Below are 20,938 nucleotides of genomic sequence, written 5' to 3'. Positions count from 1 at the left end.
AAGCAGCATGTGCAGTGTGTTTTTTTCAGATTCCTATGGAGCCAAGAAGTGCGATTCCACATTTCAGATGTCTCAAGCCTGGGGCTCAAGAAGTAATTTTTTTTCTCCATAGCTCTATTTCACAAATGGCAAATTTGCCTTAAGGGGCTTTAAAATCAGTGTAGTAAATCAAACCCTCTGTCAGAGGATGTGATAAATTCTGTTAGAAGGTGTGATACACGTATACCCCTATTTCAGATGAGGAAATCCTCCCACCTAAGACACTTAAACAGGAAAAAATGGAAGGTACCTCAGGAAGAGCAACTGTTTGTAACACATCACTATCATCAGAGCTTGTGCATTTTGCTCGCATAGAGCAGATTTAAAGCCTGCTAAAGTAATCTGGAACAAGATATACTTTTTTTCAATAATGTATAGGTGTGAGGCAGACAGCCTGAGGCGTGTGTTGTAGAGGTAGGGCTTTTAGAGACAAACATTGATCAATTCCAAGTGCCAACAAATCAGTAATTCATTGTATTAAATTCTTTTATGAATCTTCACACATAATTACGTGTACTTGCAGCAGGAGTGGTGCCACAGCATGCACTGATACTTGTCTCAATTCCCTCTGGGCATCAACAAAGGCTGTGACAGACAAGCCTATTGAGATTTAAAAAAAAAGGATCACCAGGGTCAGCTTCGTTTATACAAGTTCAAACCTATTTACTGCAGCTAATAAACATCTTTTCACTTTGATGATGCTCTTACTTCTGTCATATGTTAAATTTGAAATACCTTACTATATGATCTATTAAGTGTTTAACACTAAAAAAACACAACTAATCTCCCTTGTCATAACTGATTTTATGCGGTTGGATCAGCGTTGATTGACGTTGACAGAAACCATCCTCTGACAGGCATCACGTTCTTATTGAAATGAAGCTAAATTCTGATCTTGGTCTTTGGTTACTTAGTCAACTTAAGTAGCCAAACCCCACCAGTGGAGAAACAAAAATGAACATAAATGCACAAGGTTTAAACTTGTGAGAAACTGTGAGATTACGTAGGATCTAATTGCTGGTGCTAAGGAGATGGTAGAAGAAGGTGAGAAGATGATTGAGAAATAGAGGTTGAGTTCAGAGAGTGTGAACAACAACTGAAACTTGAACACTCCTCACATTCCGCAGATGAATGAACTAGTGTTTGCATGTTACTCCTTTCCTTGAGGTGAGACTGTCAACTTCGTAACAGCTCAAATGCTTTGGAAGACTTCTTAATATATAATTTTCCTCGGTGGGTTCTACAGCTTTATGCCTTGGGCCAACAATCTGACATTTTCTGAAACAAACCTCATCCTTATGTTTGTGCTTGAGCATGTATCCCGTACTCAGGATGCTAACTTGCAATTGCCAGTTGCAGTGTGTGGTCAATTTACTCAGCAGTGTGCGTATCTGCAATAATTACTGCTGTACTGTGTGATTGAATGAATAAAAACGCTAGTAAACAGTGAGTAAATGGTGTTTCGATAGAGTGTGAGTCTCCACATCCATGAAAGGCTTGCAGCCAATGCAAACATAATGCCGGATTAGCCGAGGATACGAGGTATACGTTCACTCACACACGGGCAAACAATGAGGTAAACGTGCACAATGAGGTAATAGGGCACAATGGAGGTAGTAGACTGATGGCCAGTGGAAAGAAGCTGGTGTCTGTTTGGTGTGGCGTTCAGTGCTCTGTGGCGCCTATCAGAGGGGAGGAGTTGGAACTGGTTGTGTCCATGCTGTGAAGGGTCTCCAGTGTTACCTGCATGTTTCCTGACTCTGGAGACATCAAAGTCTTAGATGGAGGGCAGGCTGAAACCGATTGTTTACTCCGCTGACATGACGTGCGTTGTACTTACTGGTCTGGCACAGAGAGTACAACCTCTGCTGGCTGTGTTTTCAAGATGGTGTTGATATTAGTCCAATATTTAGATGCTGGGAGATTGTGGATCCAAGAAACCCCATGGCCTCCCCCAAGGGCAACACACAGTGTTGGAGAACATTTAGTTTAGGAGGGCAGTGTGTGGGGGGCTACTCCTGAAGTTCACTGTCATCTCCACAGATTTGAGCTCGTCCACCTCCAGGTTGTTCTGACCACACGAGATGATGGCCAAAGCTTCACACCTTAACGAGGCGTTATCCTTATCCTCCAGAAGAGCAGTGGAGAAAGCACACATCCCTTCGGGCGAGCTGCTGATCGTATGGGTTCTAGATGGGATTTTTCCCAGCGTCCCCCGGTGGTCGAGGATGGCTCAGTGAGCTGCGAGAGTATAATCATGCACACCCTAACACAGTAGTGTAATGATTTACTTTTAATAAAATAGATATACTTATCACAACTTCATAAGGTGACATTCTGATTATTGCATACCAGGCACATGTATGACTAACCCACCTACCTCATGAAACAAAAGTTCAACACCATCTGCACTCATTTTCTGTGTGATAAGTATGTTTGTGGATTGATATATCGTTTATTTCCAATGATTTAAATGTATATGAGATTTTCTCCCAACTCCACACATCAAATAATTGTGTTCCACGTGTGTCGGTGGGTAGCACAAAACGGCAGGAAAATGTAAAATGTCTTGCACAAAAATGAGCTGGATGGCCTACGAGGCCAATAGATGTATCCATAGCTCCTCAACATTATACATCTTTGCTCAATTTGGAGATTATTGGGTCAAAGTGTTTACATAATTGTTTATGTTTATTCTAAGAGTATAGTTTCCCGAAACTTTATAAAGTTGAAAATAGAGATAAATACTTCATACTACACTGTAACAACGAATTCCAGACGATAGTAAATGTAACCCATGCAAATTGTTAAAATTTCACTGGAAGTGTAGTCAGCAAACAAATGAATATTTATGGGATCTTCCCCCTACACTACCAATTTTGCAAAAGTAACAACTGCAGCCTAATAATATATAATAAAATATCTCAAAGACCCAAAGATTGGTGTGTAGTACAACATGCACATCGGCTTTGGCTTTACGACAGTTTCACATCCAAATCATTTGCACATCTTTTCATCCTAGTTGCATGTATCTCTGTGCACAGTATAACACAAAGGCTCAGGAACGGATCATGGTAAAATATATATGTCTGATACATCAACTCCAAAAAACCAAACACACACTATGACAATCAACACAACATTATAGTGTCTGGAAAGAGCAGGGGCTTTCTTCAAAGTGTCAGAAACTAGCAAAAGTCCACTGGTTGACATAAAAGGGGCTTTTTATTTCTTCTCATTTAATTAAACAGAATACAATCTGTAAGCCATGGTATGGGTCCTGAACCTGCCGTCACAATGTCAGGATGTTCGCACAGAAATATTTCCCAGGGAGATCTGTGGGAATGAAGGCTCCCTCTCTGAGCGATATTATTGGTGCACGTTGCAGAAGGTTCATATTGAGGCTCCAGGGGAAGCTTATTATGGGCAGACTCAGCACGACATTCCAGGATGATAGGTGGTATTACGGCATCAAAGGGTCTGGTTGGTCTCACGTTCTGTCTTAGGTGGGAAATAGCGTTTGTATAGCAGAAATTAAGGGTGAAATTTATCTGATAACTACAATAATAATAATTACTTTAAAAAAATAAAGTCGATTAACATTGCAATTATTTTGCCAATCCTGCTCCATCAACATTATTTTGCATTATAACAGCAAAGTAGGCTTTTTGTAACAGTAGCAACACAATCATTTTTCATTTTTCTTGGCCAAACAGATGGCCATTTTCTTTGTAACTTTCAAGATAACCTAACTTCCTGCCTTTGTGTGTTTTATTGCCGTTTTCTGCCCCGCCCTGGAAGGTATCCACCTCTGTTTATCCATCCACATCAGCAAGTGTATTTATACCCTGTGTTTCAGTGCCAGCTCATCTTAGCTAATGTGTAAAACGTTCCAGCCAACATTTTTTGCCTCATTGGATTTCCATTTCTGACAGTTTACCTGTGTACCGTATCTGATCTGATAAGTAAAGACGAGGGTTTTACCTACACCGTATCTCACATTATGGGTCGTGCAATCCAGTCCTGTTTTTCCTGTGGTTCGTGCATCATCACTTTCTTAAAATGTCAAAGATATCTTCTGATATGGGTTTGCTGAGCAACTAGCCCAAACTATTTTTTGCTCTTATAGGACCACTTGTTCATTGAGATGTACTAGTGAGTCACTGCAGCGTCCAATCTGCCATCAGTCCAACCAGAGAGGAAGAAGAAGAATAGAGTGCCCTCGAGGGCTTGTCAATCAGACGCCACTGGGTAGCCTACATTTAAATTTGGATTGACTCTCCACTGGAACAAGTCCAAAACAGCAGAAACAAGAAAATAACTCTCAACCAGGCCTCGCCCTTTTGGCCTTTTGTTATCTAAAAAAAGATGAAATTCGTAGCTAATGGTATTTCATTTATTTTTATGGTAATGTATAAAGTCGTAAATCATCATCACAGTCACACTGGGCAGCAACACTGAAGGTCTGTAAACACTATTAAGCTATTACATTATTACAAATAATTAAACAAAATGCATTTAAACAAAAATAAAGCGTGATAGAAAATGTAGCCACAAGTTTGTCTGCAGTCTATGTTTTCATGGTTATGATAGCGGTTCACTTTTTACCTAAGAAGATCTCCATGGTAACTTATGCTGCTCACCTAACTTGCTGAGGAGAAACCAGCCTGTTTAGACCTTGGGCAATAGGTGCTTAAATAGGTGTAAATAATAGTCATTAGTCAACAAGTCATTTTTTTGTCTTTTTCTTTTTTTTCATTAAGAGGCCTAAACTGACACTGAGTCTGTCTCAATTCCTTCTCCCTATCCTGTCTGTGGCACTCAGATCCAGCCCATACATTTCTAATGAGATGTCAATTTGTAAAAGAATGAGCCACAAATTCATAGTATAAAAAAGCTAAACGCCTTTGTTTTGACGTTATCTACACACCTGTAAAGTTCTAACTTCATCTTGCATGGTTGCAACGCTATCATGGAAACAAAATATGTTCCCGGGCACAATTTGAACCCACTGGGCAGAGTCTCACACCCACAAGTTTACACCAGCTGTTGCGACCCCTAAACATAACAGTCTGTTGAACTGATAAGGTGTGTAAGAATGGAACCAAAGGAAGATAGATCCTAATTAATCAGCTGGGGAAGACACAGTAGTTGCTGTTAGAGGACATGTACAACAATACAATACGGTCAAATATTACATCCATAAGGGGTTTGGTTAGCAATCATTTTACTGTACATTGATATTGTTGCATGTAACCTAATTAAAATGAATCATTTAATGCACTACCAGGCAAGTATGCTAAGTTACCTAAAGTCAACACACCCTTAATACTGGGGCGATAGTGGCGCATGGAGTAGTGTGGTGCGAAGGGGGGCGCAAGGTTGGTGGTTGAAATTTCGGCTGCCCCATGAGCCATGTCGAAGTGTCTGAGCAAGACACCCAACCCCTGATTGTATAAAAAATGTATACGCATGGGTTATGATGCAATGTAAGTCGCTTTGGATAAAAAGCGTCAGCTAAATGACATGTAATGTAATGTAATGTACTGCATTATGCTTATGAAATCAACAAACCTTCGTGTTAATTATAGAGCAACCACTGATAAAAAGGAAGGTAATTGTATATTTATAATTGATGATCAGTGGTATGCTCAGGCTGCAAAGTGAGATCAATAGAAATGTATTGTTGGTTTTAACATGGGTTTATGTTGCTGATAATATTCCAGTTATATAAATGTGGGCTTTAATTTGCTATTTTATATTCATATTTTATTTTATATTTTGTTAAACAGTAGTATCACATATAATTATAACGCCCATTTTGCATACAAATTACAGAAAGAAATAAAAAATATGTTTTTTCACAAGTTAAACTTATACATAAGTAGACTTTAAGCAATTAATTGATTAATAATAATCAGCATCCTAATCAATAATGCAAATAATAGTAAATTGAAGTTCAAGAAAAGGTTTTAAATTAAAGATCCACCTCAACCAACTACAACACTAAACTTCAATATAATAATTTAGTGATATGATATAAAAATAAATACAGAGATGTTATGTTTAATACTTATTTTTTCCTGATAAAACTTTAAGGCTTTAACTAATATCTATAATTTATTGATGAATGCTTTTTAATTGTCCAAGATCATTTTAGCGCCGGGGAATTAGATAAACAGAGGCGAGCCTTGCTGTCAGAATGGGATATGAAAATATTGTTATTGGACTAATTTGAGAAGAACACAACCATAGATCATTATAAAGCTCATTATAAGGTTCATGACAAGTGACAAGTGATATGACTTATTGTTTCCTTGCAAAGACCACAAAGTGAGTATGCTGAAAGAGTGTTCAGACAAAATATGCAAACAGGTTGTGAAAGCTTCCCAAACTCTCTGTAAATAGTCTCATAAATCAACGCTCAATGCACCAGAGCACTCTGAGCCAAAAGCTTTCCCCATTTCTTTCGTTGACATGTTTCAATAGGGCAAGATTTTGCAATATCATCCCTTGCTTCTACTTTAAATGGCTTCTTGTGCTACTGTTTGATCCCCAACATTGTCATAATTATGCCTTTTTTGTCCCGTGTAAGTCGGTACAAGTACAAAGAACACAAAGGATATTTTTGATCAAGTTTGATCAAGAGAGGTCTTAGGCCATTATTTCAGGGTGGAAGTAATCCTCATGCTGCTCTCGGGAGGGGTAAAACGACGAGGATGCCCTCCGGGGATCTGTATTGAATTTGCTGAGGAGTGCTGGAAACCATGAAGCCAGATGGAACCTGTTCCAAGAGTCGTGAACGTGGAGGAATGTCTAGTGTTAAACTCCAATGTGTTTTTCTTTGAATGTGTATCTGTGGAGGCAAGAGTTGCAAATGGGAAGGGTAGACGGTGAAGTGGAGGAAAGGGCCCACGGGGAGGGAGGATGGAGAGGTATCAAACTGTCATCCCGGACCAGGGACTCTGTGGAGACTCCTGATTGTCACTGTCTGCAGGGGGCTTTAAAGCAAACGTTTCCCATTAAATCAGTAATATCCTAATAAATGGATACATCTTTTAATCATTTTTCACCAAGGTTAATTCATTTCACACTTAATTTGCATGATGTGATGATCTAAAACTAATACGATTTGGGATCCGGTGAATGGCCTTCTCTGCAGAAAGAAGTAGACTGACCTTGACAGGCAAAAATCACGGCACTGAGGGTCTGCATCGCGCACGGCACAAAAGCAGCGCTGAGTCTTTGCCTCTTCGTGGTCAGTCGCTCGTCTGCTGACAGCGCGTCTGCTTCGCTGAGATCCTCTGTAGCTCGACATCCCATAGGGCACAGTGCGTCTGAGAAAGTAAAACAGACCATTCAAGTCAAAGTAAAATCTCAGATTATGCACATACTTGGGTAAAAGAATAACAAGAGGTATTTAATATGGCTGGTTTTATTGAGAGTTTAATCGTTAACATATTTTCTGGTTTCCCTCAAACCAAAAGTTATATATAGGCTTCCGCAGGGTCAGGACCTGCACAGATAAAGTTTCGTCAGTTTTGTTCTCTCTCATTTCATAAAATCTGTGATGGATGTTTCGAACAAAAAATGACAAATGGCCAAAGAGGAAGTGGAAGAGTCTAAGCAACCGAGCTACATTTGTGCACAGTTGAGAAAGGTCTGAAGAAGCTCCTGATCCATTAAGTCTGTTTTTACAACATTTTAAATGAATTGCTTTCTCATATAGATCTGACAGACAATAACGGACTGTCTGCTGCTTGTGTTTGATTGAATACCTGCCAGTTTGGCACGCTGAGTGAAATTATAATTGCAGTGTATAGACTAGCTGTCAGAGGAGACGAGGGACTGAAAGGTTGGTTGCTAAGCCAAAGTCTTATGAGCCAATATTAAGCATGTAAGAAACTTTAGCTTGAAAAAGTCAGAGCATTTTGTGATAGTGTGGTATAGTATCTTCTACCCCAATGTAAGCACATATATTGCAATTTGTCCAAACTTGCTAAGCAGAACCAAAGTGTGCTAGTGGCAGAAGAAGAAAGAGGAAGCAAGAATGCTTTCTTAATGCTTTGCCAAGGATTGTAATATGCAGTCAGAAAGCAAATTCCTTTAAACAAGGCGTTGAAAATTATATTTCAAGGAATAGCTGATCATTTGTGGTGAGCTAAGCCACGTTGGACACACGTGGTGTAAGCAATAATGTACGTTTATCGTGGCTCTAATAGTAGGGCAGGATTTGGTGGCATCAAGTTGTGAAGTTGTGGATTGCCACCAACACCTCCACCCATCCTATCTTTAGCAATCTATTACTGCTACTACTACTACTACGACTTTTATTGATACTAAGTCTTTTTTTATGACTAAATTGTTGATTTTTATGTTATATTTATACATTTTTAAAAGCAAACTAATTTAGAAGAGACTTAGTATTTAATTGTATTTTGAATAATTATGATGTTGTTTCTGAAGCAACAACAGTAATGTTTACAACAAAGTCACACATTTTTCACTTACTGTAAAAGAAATCCTAAATGTCAAAAGATAAAATTCCTGAGTGAAGTTTATAAAGAATGAAAGATACATCACTTAACATCAGTAACATTTATTTCTCTTGTCCTCTGTCCTCCTCCCTCTTATGTAAATTGCTGTCTGCATGTACCGCTTGTTGAAAGAATCGGCCTAATTGTCTCAGTCCCCAGAGAACATTTTGTTTTAGCAGTTTGTAAACCAAAAAAAAGACAGACAATAAATTATTTCCTTTATTGTCTTTAATGAACGTAATGGTCATCAACTCTGATGATCTTTATTTTAACTGCTTCACTTTAGTATTTCCACCATGACCTCTCTGCTTGCTCTTCTTTGCAGTGTGTTTGTGTGTGTGTGTGTGTGTGTGTGTGTGTGTGTGTGTGTGTGTGTGTGTGTGTGTGTGTGTGTGTGTGTATTTGAAGAAGCTCAGCACCGACAGAGAGCGCAGAGCGGATGCATGTTACAACGTGACAATGAATGAAGAAAAGGCATCTGTTACTTCAGCCTTAAGCCTATATTTATCAATTTAGCACCATAGAGCCTGTTTCATGATGCCAATGTTTCGGAGCTCTTCCCTCCCGTTAGGTAACGTTGAATTGCTAAAGCCTCTCGCCATAGCCTGTGTCTAGTTGGCTCTTTACGGGCTGCTGTAAAAACATGGAGGTGTAACATTGTGGACATTGAGGAAGAGGAACCACTGCCTATGTGTATATAAATGGCTCTAACTAAAGAAAACTCTTTGATTATTAGTTTTCATGTCAATATTATGTCATAAAACAGAGTGAAAAATAATGTGTAAAAGATTCAGAGAGAGGAAGAGTGACACTATGATAAACGCTCGAGGTTAAAGTTTTCAAATGTTGTTTTAAAATCTTCAAAGAGCTTGAAATCCCTTATAGTGTTTGGGGAGGCCGCTCCTCCTCATATTGCAGGAGATCTGGAGGGCATCAAATTAACACCATCGGTAAAGAAACTGGACCAAGTGACAGTGCCGTGGCTGTCCAAAGCTGAGCATTCAGCAGGGGAGGATAGCGATGTCTAGAAACAGCAGTTCGCTGGGCCGAAACTCCATAATTCACTTTCCAAATGTTGTTTTGGTTCTTTTCAAAGTGACTGATATTGGTTTTCAGCTTGAAGTGAGCAGGTAGACAGTTGTAACACATCAACCATCAGGCTATCGAATGGCTCACTTTTGTGTGCCTATATTAAAGCAAACCTGAAAGAATTATCCTTGGAGGGAAGTCATAACATTCCCTCCCAGAGGCTTAATGCTAGACGTTGAGGAGGCAAGAGCTGACCATTGTGCTGCATTTATTTTGACTGGTTTGTGAGTTTGTACAGCAGTGTTTTCTCTTTCATCTGACTACCTCCGATTCACTGCCAGCTTGTCCCCCATCACTATATACCCCTTTGCCTCTCTAGTGGCTTTGCACTGCACAAAAAAAAGTGTTTTTAATTAGTTTCACTTTTCCACCTCCAATGAAGAGCAGCAAAGAGTCGCTTATGTAAACTTTGTCAGACCCAGGTGCCAAACAAGGTTATGTGTGTTAAGCGGTCTGAATGCACAGACTATACGGCAGATTGTCTTGAAATATTTTGACTCCATTCTTATTAAGGAGAAGAAAATATCAGCAGAAAACTACCCCGGTTTATTATTTTCCCTTAAGGACATTTTTATTTAGACTGAAATGTTATGTTTAACTATATGCAAGGGAAGAATTTGCAGAACAGAAATCTGAACATTAAATAGTGCCAGGTTAAAAAAATATTTTTAAAGCCGTTGACAATGTGGGCACTACACTGCATTATATTGTTTTCCAACATAAAATGATGCCAGTGCAAAAAAGTGTTTGAGATGTGTCCAGTGGTCAAATGAACGCCCTTGCTTGCAGAATAATTATTGGGAAAAAGAATAGCAATTTTATGGAATATAACAAATCATCCTTACTCGGGAGTGTTGATCCAGATAATATCCAAGTGGCAGTAGTAGACGCACTCTTTATCCTTGTAAGAATAGCAGGTACAGCGCTTCGGTCTGGACTTTGGTTCGGTCGCATCAGACATCTGTAAACCTCTGGATCTCCCGGAGCCAAACGCACCGCTGGGACCTGGGAGACGCGGGGACGCCACGGGGCCGTCGGACGTCAAAACCCCTATAAAGAAACACGTCATAAATGCTCTAGGTAATTATCAAGTATATATAAGTCAGTAAATAGGGGGGAGCTTGATGCGCCTCGTTGGCATAACAACTTAGCCTACCTTGTAAGAGAATTAATGCAAGCATTTTGAAAAGCATGGTTCTCGAGAGGACGGGTACTATCCTTGTCATGTCAAATATTCCCAAAATGAATCATAGCCGAATGAGGATGCCGCGCGCCGGTCAAACCAATCTCCCACCAGCACCGGGAGAAATCCCATCTACTCCTGCGTCGATCTCCATGTGCAGCTAATCCCACCGGGTCCAGGTGTCAAATAACCGATCAGAGGATCACGGAACAGGTTCCTTTCATATGCATAGCTTTTGGGTCATAAATCATACCTTTAAAATCTACTTTAGAGTGAGACTGAACTGGGGGTTTCTAAAAAAAAAAATTAAAAAATTAAAAAAACGATACGCAGCAAGTGTGCTTTGTTGAGGGATCAGTGGAGCAGAGAGAGCTATGATGGTCCTCAAAGTCACTTCGCCGTCTAAAGCGCAAATCAAAGGTGAAAAGGTTCAGGAGCGTCTTTGGTACACGCCCACCTATTATAACAAGTCTGTTGAAATGAAGCAACCCTGTGTGAGGACATGGGTGAACTCCACTCCACTCGAGTTCATGTTGATGCATGACGGTTGAAATGGTCCACTCGTCTATTTGAAAGATAACGATTATATTATATCGTGTATCATACTTAGTCAAATACATATCTTTGTTTTTGTTTATTTTTCACACAGTCACACCTGCAGCTGATTCTGGGTGTTCTGCTTTTGAATGGATTCTAAATGCTTCAAAGGTTCCCACTTTCTGGCTGAAAAAAAAAATTATCAATCCGTCAATTAGATGTGTTGAAATCAATTATTTTGTTCAAAAGTAAGAAAGTAGCAAGCTCAGCAGCTGTGAGTCGGCGGGTAAATAATGTCAATTGCAGAATTGTACAAACTCTCCCAGATGTGTAGTGAGGCAGGACAAAGACACAGAGAAGTTACACGTTGCATCGACAGTCTTTTGAAACTAACTATAATGGACAGAGAAGACAAATGTGTTTTTCAGAGCTGTCTCCTGTTTTTTAGACAGTGGAAACAGTTTATCACCAAAGGCATGTAATCTCATCTGTCACACATAGAGGGGGACACTCAAGATGCAGCCAAACGGCTATAACGTTTTATTGATCCAAACACTGGAATTCTGTTTTTCTCAATGTAGACCACATCGGGTTCAAAAAGTTACACTGAAACAGGCAAAAAACAATGTACGCTGAAGTTGAGGCCTGTGAGACTGTTACTAAGACCTGAAATGTTGGTCAAATTCATTTTTTTTATCATTGTATCTTTCATCTGATTTAAACAATCAAACCACTCTGGGGCATGAGTGTGTATGTGTGACGCACATTAACTGGCTCAAGTTATCATGGGAGCGTAATGGGAAAGCCTTTGGGAATTTGAAGGAGATATTGTGTGCACACAAAACTGAAAAAATGCCAACAGATTTTTTTGCGAGTGCACCTTAAGCTCTCAGGTTGCTGTTATAAAAACTAACACACCTCAGTGAGGCCCTAACCCCAATTTCCTTTTACATAAGCAGGGAGTCGCCTCTTGAGGGGATTATTGCCATCAACATCTGAAACAGAGGATTACGTAGGAAACATGTAAAAGTGTTATACTCCTCAACAGACAAACAAAGGGATGTATGATGCATGAATGATGCAAATAGTTTAAATGTAAGAATTGAAAAGGTGAAGTCTTTCCCGCTGAGCTGAACATGACACACTCACACAAACATTGACAAATTGGTATATTTGAACATAGAAAACACAAATGCGCTTACGTGAAACGAACACGGCTACCTTCAATTCAAGAATGGCACATTGGATGGTCCAAAACCCCTGGTGCTGTTTACCTTTTCACTCTCTGGGTATTAATGTCTCGGATTTGTGCTTTGCTACTCGGCTTAAACCTAAGTCTGTCTGACTCATGACTGCCCTCTGGATCTTTCCAAATTCCTTTAGGTCAGGGTTTTGTGCCATACCTCAATTCCCTGGCACATTCCTTACGCTTGGAAAAAGAGAGAATTCCAGATAAATTAAGACCATATTTCCCCTGACGAGAATTGGGGAAACAGAAAACTACAGTACATGTGACTGTGTGTGGTTTAGCAGTGAAAGGATGCACGCATGCTTTCAAGGTGTTAATCCCTGGCAGTTTTCTGTGAAGGAACTAGTCTGGTGAAACTGAATTTGCAGATTGATGCCGATTGCATTGAGGTATTAAACATAAAAACAGGCTTAACTTCATTAGATCTTTCTCCTTTTTAACTCGTTACATTATGAATCACATTTAACTACTTAAATTGTTTACTTTATTTTTCATCAACATTGCCATTGTAAAGATCTATTCTGGACCCAATACGTTTTGTATGTAACCAGAACTTTCTTGTAATTCCGAGATTGCTTTCGTTCTATAGAATCTTGCTTGTATGTTTTGCCTTATGTTCAGTATGTGTTCAGCTTTTCTGTCAATATGTGTGTCCTTTTCTGCCTGCCAACATCTGCCGGGGAAGGGCTGATTTTATGGCTGCATGAGGGAAGGCATCACGACACATTCTGCTTATTTGGGAAACGTGGGAATGTCAGGAAGATTCCAGCTGCCACTCTGTCCTGTTGTTCTTGGCCTCCTCATATGTTTTAGAAAAAAACTTTTTGGGTGGGCAAAACCCGGGGATTTTCAAAGCCATCACCCCACGGATTGCTGTGGAGCTACTGAAACAATATACAGGTGGGATTAACATCTCAGAAGCTGCGGATATGTAAGCCTGTTGAAATGAACCCGAGGATCTGTGTTGTAAAGTTTTTCTTCACATCTGATGGAGGTATGAAAATCAAGCACGGAAGGAAGTGGATTGAACTGCAGAGTCACTGATACATTGAAAATGTCTATTAAAATATGGTAATAAAGGAGAGGAGACCAGTGCACACAGGCATCTAAAGAAGGACAGACATTTCCTTACAGTTTGTAATATACGGACTGCCCTTTAGCAGCATTGGTGAGTTATTATGTTAGCAATTATATGCAGGTAAGAAACAATTTGTCATGTCACCACGGCAGGTTTGACCTCGAATATACTACTCATCGCCTAAGGCGCATGGCCTTTTTAACCTTTCGCGCTTTAATGCTTTGCCCTTAGTTGCCTTTGCTTCCCAGGGCGGGATCTATGACATAACAGACGTGTTTCCCCAGCTCACGGAGCAGGGATAGAACAGGGTAAAGTAAGGCCAGGCTGGATTTTCAACCAAACATAACATCATAGGATTATAGCCATGAAGTCAGCAAGATGCCTCCCTTACAAGGAAAGCTGATGACCCTGGTTACAACAGATTTATGTTGTGGTCGCTGTTGAGGAGAAAATAGTTTACCGATGATTATCACTCACGGGGAATTTATGTTTTTGTGATTATGATCATGTTTTTGCATGTGATCATGTATATTTATATATTATTATTATTATTATTAATAAAATTGAGATTTATGTAACATCTGCCTTTTCAAACTTGGCTACTCACAGAGGGCTTTTGACCAAAATTGGGCAATTCAGTTGCTATTTCATTTCAAATTTTTAAGAGAAGACAAGCTACATTTTTGAAAGAGACAAACCCAAGGATAGATCCTCAAAAATACTTTCCCCTCCAAAATACCACTGATGGAATTTTTTTGTTTTTTTTTTGCCAAGGGGTGAAAAGTATATGTGGTTACCCAAAATGATAAGCATAATTGGTAAAACTACTCTACTGATATTTAAATTGCTGACTGCCAAACCATCTCTCCTGTTGCACACACTGTGCTCGTTAAGAGGTGGATCCCTGGTTGGCACCCATGGTTTGAACCATTGCCAAACAAAGATTTGCTGCGGCAATGGAGTGAAAACAATTCTCCAAGGACTATACGACTGTCTACTGTTATGTTTTTTAACAGAGAATTATGAAGTGACGTTTTAAAAGGTACTTGATTTTATGTCTATGCATGGTTAGTAGTCTGTAGAGTGAGTTTTGGCTCAGCTAGAAGATCCTGGCCATGACTATGTGTAATTTATTATACTGTATTGACACTTCCATAGCTAGCCAAACAGTATATCCAAATAAAGTTGAAAGCCCTGTACTCAAGTCTGTACTGATCAGTTATGTCAGACTTTAGGTACGGTTGATTGTTTGATTAGTGGTGGGTGGCAGGGAAAGAAAAAAGGTTGAGCAACAGCATATTAAATTGTAATCTTGCATTTATTTAGCTTTGCAAAGGAATCTGAATCAGGGTTAAGATGAATGTGTTCAAAGCAATACATGTAAATGTTTTTTATACATTTTGCATATATCCAGCTGTTATGCTTAGGAAAAGGGAAGAACCCCTTACCCTGTACCCCAACCTTCCATGGCTTGATCCCATGACCAACAATCGAAGGAACAATGAAATTTGTCAAATCCTGTAAACAAAGTAATGCAGTCAGAAAAAAAGAGATAGACAAATGAGATGCAGTCCTCATTCTATGAATGTTGATGATCACTCTTCAAATTATTTTATTGGTGGATAAAATGTGTCTTTCAATTTCTTAAGACAATATATGTGAAATACTTTTAGGGACAAATATGAAAAGGTGCTGTTTGACATATGTCACAATGACACTTTTGCCTGGATTGATTGAGTAGGAAATCCTTTTTACCTATATATTTGCGAACAATATTGACTACTTTGGACCTCAATTCGATTTTGCAAACGACTCACATGACCTCAAACAACACTTAACATGTCATAAGCAAGTTTATATTTAAAATGGATGATCTCGTGCAGGATCTCGGGTAAGAAAAGTCATTTTATGGTAGTCTAATAACAGGTTTGGATGAGGTTTTGGCGCCACTAAGTGGTGATTCTGTAGTCACGGTGTAAATGGATTTACTGTGTTTTTAACATGTTTATTTAAGACTAGGTGATTTAATAGTAGACTTTAGAATAAACACCATCTTGTGTTGTTTAAAAATGACAACATTAATCATAGATTAGAACAAGATCCTAACAAGAACTACATGAAAAAGCGACAGAGGTAATTGACCCCCCAAATGGACACGTATGCTCATATTTATAACTCAATCAAAGATGTTTTGATTGCTAAAATAAATACCTGTTATTATTATTATTAGGAATTATTATTATTATTTTCTAATAATACATTCATGTAACACCGTAAGCATTTAAATAATTTGACTATTTTGACATCTTTAAGGGGGTTCGAGTCAAGGGAAAGAATTGACCATAATAAACACTTCTACGGAAAGCAAAGTAGGACATCCCCGCTTCGTCCCTATTGTGACGTGGTTACCATAGCATCCGTTGTCAAACACTACTGTTACGAGCTAGCTAACGTACCTTCTTAAGCGTAAAGGTTTCACAGCGTGCGTGTCCATGTTAAAGTACAAGGTAAATAGTGTGTGACGGTACATTTTGTGGTCTTGTGGCCTTTTTTACAACGATAGCTAACGTTATCTCCGTTAGGTAACCTAAGTTAATGTTGATTGATTAACGTTGAATCATAACTAACACTGGGTTACGTGAGCAACCATACGTTCATAAAGAGTAGTAGTTACAGGGTCGTACGTAAGACTATTTGGCGTTGTACTTGTCTCAATTAATTTGCAAAGTAATTGGGTTTAACGGCATTGAGGTTTGGTACAGCTGGTCATTGTAAAGTATAGACAACATCTTGGTGTACTTTCTTCACCTCTGCAGACTTCTGGGCACAAAGGTTCTCATGACTGTAGCAAAAGTGAGGAGCGGTGAGTATTATTTTGTAGAAGGTTGCACATGAACTGGAGTGAACTAATACTTGTAATGGTTACTAAACTACATTGTCCCCTCAGGGAGGGAAAATGTTGTGTGCGTTACAAATGTGGCCTACTCAACACCATACAGGATGTCCTGCGCCAAAGACTAGGTTGGGTGGAAGTCAAAGCGTGAGTAGTGGAGAGTTTCTATCCTCATAACTTCCTATTTGTCATGTGTGCCTTGAATGTGTTATGGACTCTTTTTCACACAGTGAAGGAGAGTGGGACTTCAACTGGTGTGATGTTGGCTGGATCCGGGAGAATTTTGATCATTCGTATATGGAGGAACATGTAAGGATAAACCACTTTCGCAACCACTTTGAGGTGAGGCAGCACCAATCAAGCGTACTTGGAGATTGTTCAGTGGAGAGGGAACAGTAATAAGCATAAATTATTCATATCATCAAAAGACTTTTTTTGTGTTTGATGTTACAGTTGACTCGCAAAAACCTCATGGTGAAGAACCTAAAGAGATACCGTAAAAATCTTGAAAGGGATGTTGGCCGCATGGAGGCCTCCAAATGTGATTTCTTCCCCTGTACCTTTGCACTGCCCAGCGAATACCATCTCTTTGTTGAGGAATTCAAAAGAAGCCCCGGTAGCACATGGATCATGAAGCCGGTTAGCTAAAGCATTCCATGCATGTGATTAAGTCCAATGAAATGATATTTAATTTGGTGTTTGGGTTAGCTTAGAAATTTAAATAAAGTTAGCACAGCTAAATCATGAAAATTAACTGGGTATGCTTTTTTAGGTCGCAAAATCTCAAGGAAAAGGCATTTTCCTGTTCAGGAAACTTAAGGACATCATGGATTGGAAAAAGGTCATGTGCATTTATTTTTTTAAGGAATTAAGTGTCAATTAAATTCCTAAAATTAATGTTGTATAGTACCAGTCAAAAGTTTATGTTTTAACATTAACATTTGACTGTACATTGTTAGCAACATATTCAGTTTTGTACTATTATGTTTACACAGGATGGAACCCGCTCGGAAGATCAGAAAGATGCAGCTCAAGTGGAAAGCTATGTGGCTCAACGCTACATTGAGAATCCTTACCTAATTAATGGTTGGCAGAATCAGAATGAGCACATTCACGATGTATTTGATTTGAGGGATTTGATTTAGTATTACAGCGTTGTATACCGAGAACATTGAAAAGTTTGAATTTGAAATTGATATACAAGAATGAAATGCACTACTAATAGCATTCTATGTTCTACTCCAGTAAATAAGAAATGAATAAGAAAAATACATTTTCATTGAAAATTTAAACTTAAACTGTGCTAAAAACATAAAAGTAAGCAAATGGAATCAAACGAATATCTGTTTATTCTTTTTGCTCCATGTCCCCGCAGGCAGGAAATTTGATCTGAGGGTCTATGTGCTGGTCACATCTGTAGGTATTGAACATTGTAAACCACGATATTTACACAAAATGTGATTACTGCAGCATTTGAGCGTTCAATTGTGGGTGCATATGTTTTTATGCATTTTGTTTTTAAGTATGTTCCCTTGAAGGCCTGGCTGTACCGAGATGGGTTTGGCCGCTTCTCAAGCACCCGCTTCTCCCTTAGCAGTATTGATGACAAGTGTATCCTTTTTTATCATCATGAAAAATGTTGTCCATTAATTTAAATGTTGATACACTGATATACCGGTTATACCCATTTTCTGAGGATATTTCTATCCATATCCCTTTGAAAAGCATTTTAAAGTTATTAAAGTATTCTTCTTAGTGCATTCTTTTCAGATATGCACCTCACCAATGTGGCTGTTCAGAAAACAGCACCAGACTATGATCCCGAAAAGGTGTGTAATTCCATAACATCATACAACTTGGATGCATATTATAATCAGATTTTTTCCGAATTTTCCCTCCTTTAACCACACTTTATTCCGACATTGTTTTTTTTTCCATCTCAAATTAGGGATGCAAGTGGCAGATGCAACCGCTTCGAAGATACCTGACGGCAAAACATGGCAGAGAGACTGTAGAATCTCTGTTTAAGGAGATGGATAACATCTTTGTCTGCAGTCTCCAAAGTGTACAGAAGGTCATTATCAATGACAAACACTGCTTTGAGCTCTATGGGTACGACATTCTACTGGATCAGAACCTCAAACCGTAAGAGCTCAACAAAGTGCATCAGCACCAACACATATCCACTTGAACACGTGCACTAAGACATGCATGCTCACAACAAAGCACAGACAAGCACATGCTCAGACAAGCAAAGGTGACACACGTTTGACTTGCCTTCCTGAACACATAACAACACAGTAAATCTTAGGTTTAATAAATACCTGTGTCTAAATAAGGTCATAAATCTGTACAGCATATCTTTTGCACGGTATGTTACAAATGTGCAGCAAATTACATTACATTACATGTCATTTAGCTGACGCTGTTATCCAAAGCGACGTACAATAAGTGCATTTCCACATAGAACAAGTAACAAGAAAGTACATTTTTCATCAAATAAGCAGTTTCAAAACATGTTATAGAAAAGTGCCATTATAAGTACAATTTAAGTGCTACGATTTGTTAGTGTTTTACTCAAGGTAGAGTATGCAATGATGCAACGCACTCCGATGGTAGTGCCTCTCCCAATGCAAATGCTGAAACAATCCTTTGCTTGTGTTTACCAACCTAACAATCCTCAAGTGCTCATGGCTTGGCCTGATGCCAGCTCAAAAAGACTACGGAAACGTTTGATGAATGTCATCACCCTGCAGGTGGTTGATTGAGGTCAACGCCTCCCCGTCATACACACCAAGTAGTCAAGAGGATTATGAGATGAAGTGCCGCTTGCTGGAAGACACTTTGAATGTTGTTGATATGGAGGGAAGGTAAAGATCTCTTTGTCATCGTGTGCATGCCTTTGTGTCATCAGGAGACGAGATGTGGGGGCTCTGGCCCTTCTTTCATTATAGTAAAGTCTTTATTGATAGGCGCCAATCGATATTTAATTGGAATTGTTTTCTTCGGCTATGGGATATTAAAATTAAGAACATGGTTGGAGACACACTAAAACAAAAAACAACACACTAAGTCTTGTCTCACAAGGTGAGTTATCCCGGCAATGAGTTACTTTGTTTTTTTGCTGTCACACCGTAGCTGCATTCTAATTGACTGTTTATTTTGTCATTAGGCTGACAGGCAAGGAGAAGAGGGTGGGTGGCTATGATCTCATGTGGAACGATGGGCCAGTCTTCAGAGAGGACGTCAACCTAGAAACCTTTGGCAGTTCATGTTTCACTGCCAACACGCACTTAGGTAAACGGACTGTGCTGCTAGTGCAAACCTTTTGAGAAAAATTGGATACTTTTGCATGTACAGTATACAGTTAAAACCATAGCATTTGATTGTGTGGAAAAGTGGTAATCATGCTATTAATGCATTAAAGCTGCAAATACACAACTTGTTACTCGTTGCAGGGTGCGTGAATGACAGGGAGAAACAGCTTTGCCGGCTCCTGAAACCGGTTCCAGGACATCAGAGAATGTAACACACACGTATTGTTTTTATGTCCATCCAATATGGCACTATTGTGTTTCAGTCAGACGAGAAGCAACACACAGATAACTGCAAATAATTCACTCCGTCATACTTTGTATAAAATTAGCTTTCTGTCATGACCTGATGATATTTGCAGCACTGATGTTGAAATTTGAATATGCAAATGTATGAAACTATATTTCATTAAAAAATGGCTAAACTTGTGAATCTTTCAAACCCAGAGTTAAGGCAAATTCATTTTAGAATTTTAGCAACGCCTCAGAAACAAGGACAGGTCCACTGTGGGACATGTTCTTCCAATAGAATGATCAGTGAATCAATATCCCTCGACTGCAAAACATTTATTTCTATGCCTTACAAACACTTGCATTCAACATTGAGAAAGTACATACTACAATCGTTCTGCGTGCATGTCAACACAATGTGTATTCATGTATTATTATCACCCCTCTTGGCCCCTTATCTATGGCTTTAATAATGTACATGAGTAATGAGCTGCAATCTCAATATATTTCACATTTTTTACATTGATGTAGAGCTCCCATAAATCAAGTGCACATGGTGAATCACAACAAACATATGTAAACAGTTTTCTACAGACTTCAAGTATGCAGTGTGAAATGGACGGGATATGTACAACATCACCATGTTACAGCATAACAGCTATGATGTTTAGAAGTTCCATTAAATTACAGGGATGACCAATGCCGTAGACCCTACGTTACATCCATCTCTTGACTAAATGTTTTCTTCTTATGCATGACAATGTCAACAAAATAATGGCAAGGATAAA

General features: G+C 39.0%; 2 protein-coding genes across 3 annotated transcripts; one reads left to right on the top strand and one right to left on the bottom strand.

Annotated features, from left to right (window-relative positions):
• Positions 1-2,450: 2,450 nt before the first annotated feature.
• edn3b (endothelin 3b) lies at positions 2,451-11,293 on the bottom strand. The gene is made up of 4 exons (XM_037481081.2): positions 10,822-11,293; positions 10,511-10,715; positions 7,218-7,376; positions 2,451-7,040 (listed from the first exon to the last, which is right to left on the bottom strand). The coding sequence occupies exons 1-4, from the start codon at positions 10,889-10,891 to the stop codon at positions 6,986-6,988; spliced, it is 489 nt and encodes a 162-aa protein (XP_037336978.2). The 5' UTR covers positions 10,892-11,293; the 3' UTR covers positions 2,451-6,985.
• A 4,784-nt stretch (positions 11,294-16,077) lies between these two features.
• On the top strand, positions 16,078-20,378 carry ttll9 (tubulin tyrosine ligase-like family, member 9). Of its 2 annotated transcripts, none has more exons than XM_062564076.1 (14): positions 16,078-16,219; positions 16,529-16,575; positions 16,660-16,752; positions 16,836-16,914; positions 17,059-17,244; positions 17,378-17,446; positions 17,601-17,691; positions 17,981-18,021; positions 18,129-18,216; positions 18,376-18,434; positions 18,554-18,750; positions 19,362-19,475; positions 19,778-19,902; positions 20,064-20,378. In XM_062564076.1, exons 1-14 carry the CDS (start codon positions 16,205-16,207, stop codon positions 20,132-20,134), a joined length of 1,275 nt encoding a protein of 424 aa, XP_062420060.1. In that variant the 5' UTR covers positions 16,078-16,204; the 3' UTR covers positions 20,135-20,378. The 2 variants fall into 2 exon arrangements, with proteins under 2 accessions (XP_062420060.1, XP_037336973.2); XM_037481076.2 differs by having other exon boundaries at positions 16,836-16,947.
• Positions 20,379-20,938: the final 560 nt, after the last annotated feature.

The sequence above is a fragment of the Pungitius pungitius genome, chromosome 1, assembly GCF_949316345.1.
Source record: "Pungitius pungitius chromosome 1, fPunPun2.1, whole genome shotgun sequence".
Classification (NCBI taxonomy): Eukaryota; Metazoa; Chordata; class Actinopteri; order Perciformes; family Gasterosteidae; genus Pungitius; species Pungitius pungitius.
Note: the sequence above shows the minus strand (reverse complement) of the source record. Positions and strands in the feature narration are given on the sequence as shown.